The sequence below is a fragment of the Acanthochromis polyacanthus genome, chromosome 19, assembly GCF_021347895.1.
Source record: "Acanthochromis polyacanthus isolate Apoly-LR-REF ecotype Palm Island chromosome 19, KAUST_Apoly_ChrSc, whole genome shotgun sequence".
In the NCBI taxonomy this organism is placed as follows: Eukaryota; Metazoa; Chordata; class Actinopteri; family Pomacentridae; genus Acanthochromis; species Acanthochromis polyacanthus.
Genome location: NC_067131.1, coordinates 24,175,393 through 24,187,533, shown reverse-complemented (window position 1 = coordinate 24,187,533; position 12,141 = coordinate 24,175,393). Strand labels below are relative to the sequence as shown.

Below are 12,141 nucleotides of genomic sequence, written 5' to 3'. Positions count from 1 at the left end.
TTTCATTCCACTTCACGATTGTGTCCCACTTGTTGTTGATTCTTGACAAAAAATTAAAATTTTATATCTTTGTTTGAAGCCTGAAATGTGGCGAAAGGTTGAAAAGTTCAAGGGGGCCGAATACTTTCACAAGCCACTGTATGTTTATATTGCAGGTTTCAACTGTCCATTCAATGTTTCATACAAACAACAATGTATGGCACACTCATACTGTTGATATAAAAGCATTGTCCTCTCAAGAGAACAAAAGTCTCCTGGATATTAAAAATAAAAGTTTGTTTGGAAGGAAGCAACAAACATAAAATTACATTTTTGTTGTGACTTTTAAGTTTAGCAAAAAATATCATTATGGACACAGATGATAGTGTTTATGGTGAAAAACATGCATTATCATGGTTTTTAGTAAATATCAGTGCAAATCTATTGACTGATGATACAAAGATCAGTGTGCCTTTACACAAACCAATAACCCATTTCAGTAAACGGCAGGCAGCCAGAACTCCTTCACAGGTTTCTGTGTATCTTGGTGCAATTTGGTGACTTTTATTAGGTTTCGATTAATCCCATACAAACTTATATTTGACATTTTTCATTTTGTCTTTGTAAACAACATCAAAGTGTTCTGATTCTGATGCTGTTAGCAGATTTTTCCAGTCTCCAGCAATGCCTGAAAGACAACATACCAGAGAGGATTTAGATTACAACTGGAGATGTAAATTTCATACTATTGTTTTAAACAAAACACAGCCGTAAAAGGCTCCAGCTGGTGGTGTAACCAGGTACTACAGCTGTTGGATGAGGTTCAGTTTGTTGTTATATACTACACAATAGTGTTACTTAGTTAAACCGACAATTCAGAAAGAGTTGTATTACCTTGCTGACATGTTTCAACAGCAACAAAGAACATGTCACCAAACGTCAGATGACACTCTGAAGAAGACAGCAGAGGCTGTCGAAACATGTCAGCAAGGTAATAAAACTCTCTCTGAATTGTCGGTTTAAATAATAACACTATTGTATAGGTACTACAGCTTATATACATTTTCCGTAATACACAACTTTAGTGTTCTGCCTTATCGGTTAATATATGTTCAACTCCATGAAGAGCCTAACATCCAGTAGCAGTGGAGCACAAAGACTACTGGAAATGTCACTTACTGAAACCCACCTTTCCTGAGGAATTCAGATTTTGTCAGGTCCATGAATTCACGAGGAGCTGTAGAGTAGTTGGACATGTTGTTCTGCTTCATGTTCTTGAACACACATCGCTCTGCTATCTTGTCTATCACCTCAACGTCCAGAGATTTCTCCAAGAACTGAGAGATTCTGGCCACAGAGTCCTTCAGGTCCTGCACCACACAGAAACACAGCTCAGCTCTTATTCTTTTAAGATTGTAAAATAAAAGGAAAAAACACTTTGCAGTAGGTCTCACCATTATCAGTTCTTCATATGAGATGTAGAGTATATGCTCCTTATTTTCAGCATTCAGCCAGCCCTCTACATGGTCAAACCAGGAGCCAAACATAACTGGAAGAAAAAGAAAGTATTCCTTGTAAAATCTAATGCCAAAGTACATTTCTTGCCATTCAATGTTATGTTCTTTGAACACCAGCTGTCTTTAACTGTGATACTTAGTCTAAAATACATTTGAAGGTTACTGTAACATACTGCATTGTATTATAGAAAAACACTGTATACTGTAGATATGACAATGAGACCAACCTTGTCCATCAAGGAACTTGCGGAGGAACTCGCTCTGTGGGCCTGGTTTCACCAAGAAGGAGGTCATCCCATGATAGTGAAAGGAAGATGTAAATACATCTTTGGGGTGCCTCATGACATATATCACCTGCAATGATCACATGACATCCAGTAATCACTCATTTATACAAGTCTTCAGACACGCATTCTACTCTACTCTGTCCAATATGTTAGTTCTTCTTGACATCTCTGACTGTATGACGTGTTGAGGCAGGCCTGTTTTTATAGTAGGCTCTTCCACTTCTCACAGTGGGCCAACCACAGGTGAAGCAAACAAGTTTAACAGTGATTCTGCTCTAATGTTTAATTACAACTACATGTGGTTTTACATAAAAACATGTAAACATGAATGTTTTTCAACACCCACAGACTGCAAATCAAGTTCCAGTTACACAACAACTTAAGTGTGTTAGTTTGAGTCAGTGAGTAGTTAGTATTTTTCCATACATCACCTCACCCCCCATACAAATGTGCCGGGTTCTGCTCAAGGTTTCGTCCCATTAAAAGGGAGTTTTTCTCTTACCACTGTCACCTTAGTGCTTGCTCTGGGGGTCCAGGTATATGGATTCTATAAAGTGTCTTGAGAAAATTTGAACTGCAATTGGCACTATATAAATAAAACTGAGCTGAATTGAATTGTTACAATCACAAATGTGTACCTTAAAGTAGTCACATAAAGTCTGAACACAGATCCTCATATTTATGGCAGGGTGTCAAGGGGTGCTACAAAGGGCTGTGAGCGGGAATCGAATCCAGGCCACTGCACCAGGGACTAGTCTCTCTTCATGGGTTACCTGCTGAACCAGTTGAGCTCTCCAGGCACACACTCTTAGAATTTTTTGATCATATCTTCCATTAGAGGAAACATTAAAAGTCATCCTAAATGCCTTAATTATCCATGACACTATGTAATACTAGTACAATGTAGCAGATTTACCTTTGGCTTCACTTTAAAGAAAGATGGAGGCATCATATTGTTGTGGAAGTGTGTTGCAAACATGCGCGGAGATGGCTTCTCTTCAAGGTTAAGTTTACAGGTTTGCAGCACCTCCAGCCAGGGAACACGGTCCCAGTTAGGAAGAGTCTCAACAGAGGCTGAATCACCTTCACTCATGATCAGAGGGACGATCTCCTGCATCCAAGTCGTACCTACACAGAGGAAACAAGCTTGTTTAAAATGTTTAGTTACAGTCGCAACTTATGCATTCTTTCTATTCATCTTTTCATTTATTTCTTAGCTTTATCCCTCCTAAATGGAAGATACTGTCAGTGTACAATAACCTCTATACCACTTGATTTGTACACTTTATGGAAAATATAGAGCTGAAAAGAAACCACACATAACAATAAATTGGATGTTTCAGTTCTCTCTGGGGGGTTCACATCCAGTTAAAGGTTGCATTACTTCCCATTTTCTATTATTCTTTTGCAAAAATTGCTAACACTACATGTGGTAATACAAATTGTCGAAACCAGTCTCAGTGTCCACTGCTGTGAATATCACCAGACGGTTCTCTTTTCATGGACTTTCACAAACTAAGCTGCATCATTTATTCTTCTTCTTCTTTTTCTTCTTCTTCTTAAGGTTTGGGCAATTTCCGTCCGAAATTTCTACTGAGATTTACAGAAAGTAAATTGAATGCTGTTCTTGAACTGTTTGGAGTACATGCATGGTTGGGGTCTCATTTGAAAGCTGACAACCTGAATTTTCACCCAGTGCAGTCAGAATTACTCTAGGTGCTACTGGCACAGAGTATTTCATGTTGGCACACACTGAATTAGGATGAATTTTTTTCTCGCCTACATTTTTTCCCTAATAAAACACCTGAAAATCAGTGTGGCAGCACTGTAAGAGCTTGAAAACACAATATTGCAAAAGCCTGGGGTCTTACTTAGTTCAGGTCAAAATTTCAGAGCAATACTACAAGAAATGAGTGTTTCACACATGTATTTGTACTGATATGCTCCGCCCCTGTCAATGTTGGATACAATCTTTATACACTGTGCACACTCTTTACAGAATGGTATAAATTCATTTTCACTTAATTTTCACATTATTTTCATTCCAAAAACTCATAAAGAACTCAAAAAATCACTTCAGATAGGCTTCAGTGTCGATCACACACACAGATTGAGAGGAATACAGAGAAACAGCAGGTGGAGCCCGGAGCTCACGAATGAAATATCATATAAACCCGCTGGCAGAGGCGGGATTTATATTCAAGCCATTCAGCAAGCTCATTGGCTACCAGGCCTGTCAATCTAACGTTTCCTCCGGCGTGATTTGCTGAGAAACAAGTCAATCAAGTGATGTAATCGATATCTGTCAGACTCGGCCATGGTTGGCTATATCGCCGAAGTAGGCGGAAACGAGTCACCTGATTGGTTGAAGTCCGGTTTGAAGCGGTCGAGAAGCGTTCAGTATCCATTTTGAATCGCGAACAAAGAAAATAGGACCGTGTATGATAAAGTTATAAAAGAAAGATGCAGTGAATATGAAACGCACAGCGCCACCACGCGCCGCGTGCACGCGCACGGAGCCGATCGTTTTCTGGATTTTTTACCTATTTCGAGACATGTTTTGGCCAAAGTATTATACTGGATTGTTTCCTCTGGATGGCTAAGCTTGGGTTCTGGCCGGTTTTTGTGGATTATCTTCTTTTATGACCAGAAACGAGCGTCCAAACTGCGTCGACAGGTGAGCTGTGCACGTTTACATGACTTGTTGTTTGTTGGATAAATGTGTTTATATTACCCGATGTGGTAATCACATCTGAAAGTGGTTTATACCGGCGGATTCATGAGAATCTCAGCTTTCTATGTGTGTATAGTGTTTGTATAATCGTGTTTGCAGTGTCCTTCTATTTTAAAAAAAGCGTATACCGATAAAAAAACGGCCCGCCCGCGGGCCGGCGTACTTTAACGGGTTAATAACCACGCCTGACGTACACGTCAGCCGGGTTACTGCATTCGCTTCGGTATCTGGCTGGCTGGGTAAGTATGTATGTGTCTCTGTCCGTTCAGATATCTCTGCAAGTACTGAAGTCAGGATAATCAAGCTTGGCAGTGAAGATCGGTCTAAGGTCCCCTGCTCAGTTGTGGAGTTAGAGGTCAGCAGCTCAAGGTCAAGGTCACAGGTGTCACTTAGCACATTTCTTGCATATTGCATCATTAACCACGCCTGACATGTAGGTTTTTTTTTTTTTTTTTACTTTTCTCTTGACCTTTACAGTAAAGTTATCTTTTATACACTTAATTTTTTTCATGAAATCTTAAAACACTTTTCAAGATCTTCACAGCCTATTATGTCATTCCATTTTATATCATTTATTTCTGTTTCAAATGCAACTTTCTTGTCTTTGGCTATGCAATGAACCATGTTTGTACAGGTTTGTTTAATAAAGTCAAATCTTTTCCTAGTCAGTTTTCTTGCTGTCAGGGTGAGATTGTGATCAGACAAATCAGTGATCAGGTTATAGCTTTTTGTTATTCTCTCTGTTTTACTTGTGAAGATCAGGTCCAGCTGTGTACTTGAGATTTTTGAAATCTTTGTTGCACCTTTTACTATCTGATCTAAGTTATATTTATCTGTTATGCATGCTATTTTTTTTTTTATCTGAATCTGAGTCACCCATACGAAGAAGCTCTTTGTTATGATTGCATTTCTTGAGGATTCCTGTCAGCTGATCATAAAAAGTGTCATTTGCTGAAGGAGGTCTATATATCCCCACAATGTTAAAAGACATCTGTTGGGACAAAATTAATCTCAAACTTACATAATCCAGGATGCTAAGAGATTTGAACACAACATGTTCCCATGTAATGCCATTGTAACATAAACAAGCACTCCTCCTCTCCTCCCACAGATCTGTTCTGTCTGAAACACTGATAACCTGGCATCATAAACACACAAGCAGGAGTGGATGGCTGTAACCACATCTCAGAGATACACAGGAAGTCCTGATTTGAATCCGAAAACAAATGAATCAACCGATCACTCTTTGCAACAATGCTTCTAATGTTTAAATGTCCACCAAATAATCTTCGTGGCTTTAATTCTGGGTCCCCGAGAGACTTTGCGTGATTGACAGTTTGAAAAGTTTTAGTCAGTCTCTGTCCTCTCACTACAGGGTTCCTTATACATGGTCATGCTTGTAGAGGATTTAATCCACACTGATTGCTTTGAACCAACAGACGCGCACAGGTAGGGCCACAACGAGCAGTAGCAGTGCAGTGAAAAACACAACATCGAGATCGGCCCAGATCTTGTCATTATTGTGAGGTTTAAAAGAGCTAATTAAGTTTGAAACACTGTACGTTTTAACATAAGACGTACGGCTTGCTCTGTGTGGTGAAAGCGGTAGATCTGCAGACCCTATCCAGCAGCTCCTCCTCACTGGCCTCCCTACCTGCGCCACCTCCAATCAGTGCATTTGTAATCTAATGGATTTCAAGTTAGAGGAGCTACTGCAAAACTGTGTGACTGTGAACTCATATAACCCAATGTACCCAGTAAATTTCCAAGATTAACTTTGGCAGAGAGAATGGAACAAGATGGTCCTGCAAGCAGCCGGTTGAAACTGGCTACTCAGGAACTGATAACATCAATTCTGGTTAAAAACTAAACACCTATTGTCAGTCACTCATTCAGACTCTGCTCTGTTCAAGTGATTTCTTGCGCAAGTAAAACTTTGCTTTGACTTGAGAGACGACTCTGAGTATTAATTTGGAGAAGAATTTTCCTGTATCTGTATGCATATAATGCATGTATCGAAGGGTGCATCTATCCATGTATATCCATTTCTATGTGCCTATTAAGTGTTTGTATCTATATGCACCTCTCTCTATATATGCTCTGCATGTATGTATATATGTATTTATATATCTATGTGGCACTGTTTTCAATGTGCATGTGTGGAATGCATGATTCATATATGTATGTATTATGCGTCACATACATTATGTACATGGCATATTTTTTTCACCAGTCCGCTAGCAAGTTAATGCACCAAAATTTCATTCAATTGTGCGCCAACTAGAGTATGTTATGGATGACAATAAAGTGGCTATTCTATTCTATTCTATTCTATTCTATTCTATTCTATTCTATTCTATTCTATTCTATTCTATTCTATTCTATTCTATTCAGTAATGTGTTTTTAACTGGACAATACTGCAGCTCTGTGGCACTGACAAATGAGCTTAATCTGACTTTGGACATGCAGACAACACTTCTTAGGAGAACTAAATTCATCATTTGTCTTTTGTATTGTTGACAATAAAAGAAAAATGAAAAATTGACAGCTTTATCCTTCAGACTTTTGTAGCTTTTTCATTTGGGCAGAATGAAGATCTTCTTGAGGAGAAAACTAACAAATAAAGATGTAAGCGGGATAATATCACTACAACGTACCTTTTGGTGTCTTCATCAGAATCACAAAGTTGTCATTTGTACACTACCAGTCAAAAGGTTGGACACACCTTCTCATTCAGTGTTTTTAATTTATTTGTATTATTTTCTACATTGTAAATTCATACTGAAGATTAACCCTTTTTTTTTTTTTACAACATAATTGCATATGTATACTTTGATGGTTTTGATGTCTACAGTATTAATCTACAAGGTATAAAATAATTAAATAAAAACCAATAAATAAGATGGTGTGTCCAAAGTGTTGACTGGTAGTGTATGTTACAAACCCCCCCCCCCCCCCCCCCCCCCGAAAAGTTTAGATGTTATTACAAATATCCATACATTGACACACAAATCCGTACAAGGATCATTTTCTTAAAATGTCTTTTGGTAATGTCATACTATTTTCTTTTGTTGGGTATATCTGCTTTTGCTGTGTCCTACATGTCAGTGTGCTAACTTCAAGCAGTGTAAGGAGACAATAATGACACAATATTAAAACATTTTTTAAATGTTTTTGCTATTCTTATCAAGTTATATGGTAAAACAAGTAATTTGGATTTTTCAAAAATAATTTTATTTGTACACGTCCCTAAAACTGCCATCCACCCTGTCATCATGAAGTAATTGTCCCTGTAATAAACCAAGTGATATAATCAGTGACATCAAGACCCCAATTTGTCTTTCTTCAATGGAGGTTAAAACAACTACTGCAAGTCAGTATCTACATATCTATTTCTTAATGTTCTCCTTATTATGTTTGCAGTTAGATGTTGCAAGCTTAACATGTCCAGTCTGTAAAGTGATAATCTTTTTTTTTTTTTCAGAAATTCAAAATATTTTTGAAGAACAGCATGTAGTCCACTTCAACAATCAGTCACTTTGCTCGCTGATGGTCCACCATGTGCTTCTTAGATGCTAAGAAGCACATACTAATGTCAGCACATTTTTGTCCACCCTGTCATTTTTCTGTTTATGAAAATAAACAAGTTATCATCACAAGTTAGGAAAACCTTTTCAGATTTTCCTTATTAACCAATCACTGCCAAACAATACTGCTGGAAAGACAGCTCAGATAGCTGTTTTTAGAGATTTGATTTAGAAAAGCAAACTCAACTGTCACTTTGAAGACACAAACTATTCAGATCAATTTTATTATTTTCAAAATACTTTTTTATCAACTAAAATGTATTTTTGAGCAAGGGACAAATGAACTTTCTGACAATGTACATTTTATAAGTACTACGTCATATAAATTTTTTTATTCTCTTTTGACTTTGTCCTTGACAGGGTGGACATGTTGTATGATTTACTCATACTTTATCTGCTTGCAGTAAATTCTGACAAAATGTGGGAGCTGGACCAACATGCATTTACAACAGTCTAAGATCAACTTGATACAAAGGATATGAAACTGAGTGGAAAATTTTAACTTTTGGGGGAGAAATTGTGATGTCTCAAAGGCATTGTTTGGTGATATTGACAAAAGCAATTATTTCCGTCAAATTTATTTATTATTACATCGTAGCAGCTGTTCTCGAGTAACTTAAAATTATTCTGTAGTGTAAAGAAAAACAGTTAAATGTAAATAAACTTGAATCTTGAACACTTTTCAAAGCTATAGCACAGAGTATTAATATAATACATTAGTCAGTGGTAGTTTGCTGGTATGTTCATGTGAGTAAAATTTGGTACCAAGATATTTAGATTTACAGAAGCACACTGCATTCACAAAAGAAAAAAAAAAATCTCATAAATGATATCAGAAATATGTGTTAGAAGCTTCCATTTTACATTTGCATTTACATTCATTTCCACATCTGTCCAGTAATCCTGACCACCTGAACTGACACACCACACAAACTATAGTGGGAACTATTATGGAAAAGGTTAAGTTGTCGTCTTGCATTGTAAATGTATAAAACATACACAAACAATGCCTAAAAGTTGTGGCAATGCATCAACAAAACAGTTCCACGAAAATTTTTTTAAAAGAATATAAAAAAAAAAACGTTCAACGTCTCTAAATATTTTCACAGTAAGGATTCATTTTCATCACCTTTGAATTTTTTACATTTTGCAAAGTCGCCCTGCGGCCAGATTAGACCCTCTGGCGTTCTAGAAGTTAGTAAAAGTTGTTTTAAAGGTCTACAATTAGAGTAAGTGAAGCTAACAGCGCTGTTTGTTTAGGTACATAAATTAGCCGACAACTCACCTGACTTTGGGTAGGTTGCAATGAGGATATCATCCGGACGGAAGGTGAACTCTTCGTAGTACTGCAGGCTCTGAGGAGGATGCAGACATGTCGGCAAATAAACGCCCTTATACAGCGTGTATAAGTCTGCTTCAGTCATGGTTCAGAGCAGCTACAGTCTGTCTATCTGGAGGAGCTCAAACTGCTGGACTCTACTGTACCAGTGTCCAGTATCTCCAGACTGTCTTCCTGAAGTGACTGCTTTGCTGGTCAAAGGTTTATGTGGCATACAACTGCTTTAATCTGCATCAACTGCCAGTACCAACCTACTTCGAGGTGTCAAAGTAGGGGCTATACAAGGGCTATGGAACCTCTCTCTCTCTCTCTCTAGCTTTCTCTCTCTCTCTCTCTCTCTCTCTCTCTCTACCGCCACTGGCCTCTATGTCTTGGCACAAAAGGCCAAAAATAACTTTTAAAAAGCCTCAATTTCAACTCATTACATGCAGGTTTCCACTTACCAAAAAGTGATTGCAAGAGGATGTGGAGATAGAATTAAAAAAAGGGTGCAAATACTGGGTTGGATCACAAAAACCAGAAGCCAAAAGCTGTTGCATTATTTCAAAATGAAAGTTAAGTAAAAGCATTCTGATATGATAACAAATTATTATTATTTTTACTTCCTGCTAGTAATGATACGCTATGAATCATCTGACGGTTACCACATTGGTTTAAAGAGTGCAGAGCAAAACTTCCTTAGTATTCTGTCAGCGTGTGATGATAATTTGTCCAACTACGGCCCTTAAGGTACATAAAGTGTGTTTTCATTGCTGCTGGACTTCATTGGTTGATTTATTGATTGACTGGAGATGCCCATGCATAGATTAATGTCACTGCTGCAAATATCCTTCTTTGTAGCAGAGAAATCTCTCCAGTAAAACAACAACAACAAAAAAAACTTCATATGACCAAAAAATATTGAGACTTCAGTGAATAGATCAAATGTTATCGTAATATTCTGCTAAACTGTAACTCTGTGTGACAGCTCACTTTTCTGATGTATAGAAAAGTACACAGCACACCTTGCTATTAGATCCTGGATCCATGTCAGGGATAATTTATAATTAAAAGTAATTAATGAGGGTGCTGCCTGAATTTATTTAATTAGTTTATTTAACAGTGACCATGTACAGAAGAACATTAAACACAAGGCAAAGGTGCTCTGTACCAGATTATAGCATATTGGCTAATTTCCATATGCAGTCCTTGGAGAAGGCAAGAGAGAAACCAGAAAACGGCAGAAAATCAGAAAAAACAATACATCACATTTAAAAAGATCTCACGTTCACATATTAAAAGTCATTGCAAGGACTGTCAGTACTGACAGAGTTGATTTCTCCTGGTCCATTTTTTTGCCTCTATAGAAAAATCTTTAAAATCTTTTATTGTCTTTAACTCAGAGTGGAGCTTATTCCATTCCAGTATTGCTTTGTGGGAAAAAGCCGGTTGTCCAAAGGCAGTTTTACATAAAAGGATACGGCACTCCATGCTGTTTCAATGAAATGAGAACATGCCGTTTCTGTTAAATGATTTTTCCTGAATCCCAACTGCATGAGATGTAGCAGGCGTGCAGATTCAAGATGTTCTACTAATTGATGGGTAACCACCTTTTCAATGACTTTTGAGAGACCAGGAAGTATACTGAATATTCTGTAGTTACTAATTTCTTTTAAAAAAAAATCTCAGTTCAATTCAATTTTATTTATATAGCGCCAATTACAATCAAATTGTCTCAAGACACTGTACAGAACCCAAAAGCCTGAACCCCCAGAGCGAGCCCAAAGGCAACAGTGGCAAGAAAAACACCCTTTTAACAGGGAAGAAACCTTAAGCAGAACCCGACTCTTTATGTGGAGGACACATCTGCCTGCTGGCCGGGCGGGTTGAGAGGGACAGAAGAGGTAGAGAGGTAGAGGATGGGAGAAGAGGAGGGTGGGGAACAAGATACATATAACAAACAATTGGATACATGCATGACTAGCGAGATGATACATACAAAGTACAAGCTAACGCTGAAACTGATTCATAGTTTACTGTTATGGTGGTACGGCTCTGACATTAAGTATACTACATATACAGCTGGTAGTAAAATTCAAACAGTACATAGATTAGCATATGCAGTATTGTAAAGGCGATGCAGGAAATGGGCAGCTGGAAGCAGTGGGCTGAAGGTCAGCAGCACCATCCCACAGGTGGACATGATGGAGACAAGGCCAGTTGGTGGGACAGCAACCGCAGATATGAAGCTTCCAGTTCTGGGACCAGGGACACTCGTAAAAGGACAAAGGGGGAAAAATAGAGAGGGTGTCCGCCTCCCAAACTCAAACTGGGAGCTGGTTCCACAGGAGAGGTGCCTGATAACTAAAGGCTTTGCCTCCCATTCTACTTTTAGAAATTCTAGGAACAACAAGTAAGCCTGCAGTCTGAGAATGAAGAGTTCTGATATATGGATGGAGATTGGTCGTTAAGAGCTTTATATATTAGAAGAAGGATTTTGAATTCTGTTATAGATTTTACAGGAAGCCAATGAAGAGAAACCGGTATAGGAGAAATATGATCTCTCTTGCTAACTCTCATCAGTACTGTGGCTGCAGCATTTAGGATCAACTGTAGATGTTTGTAGGATGCTATTGGGACATCCATCTTCTGCTTTGTGGGTGGGTATTACAATGGCAGGTTTCAGAATGTTTGGAAAGGCAGACTCGTACATTGATT

The 12,141-nt window shown here is 38.1% G+C and overlaps 1 protein-coding gene across 1 annotated transcript; it reads right to left on the bottom strand.

Annotated features, from left to right (window-relative positions):
- Positions 1-557: 557 nt before the first annotated feature.
- LOC110971213 (sulfotransferase 2B1-like) lies at positions 558-9,529 on the bottom strand. Its single transcript, XM_051939128.1, has 6 exons — positions 9,391-9,529; positions 2,700-2,911; positions 1,724-1,850; positions 1,434-1,528; positions 1,169-1,349; positions 558-667 (listed from the first exon to the last, which is right to left on the bottom strand). The coding sequence occupies exons 1-6, from the start codon at positions 9,527-9,529 to the stop codon at positions 558-560; spliced, it is 864 nt and encodes a 287-aa protein (XP_051795088.1).
- Positions 9,530-12,141: the final 2,612 nt, after the last annotated feature.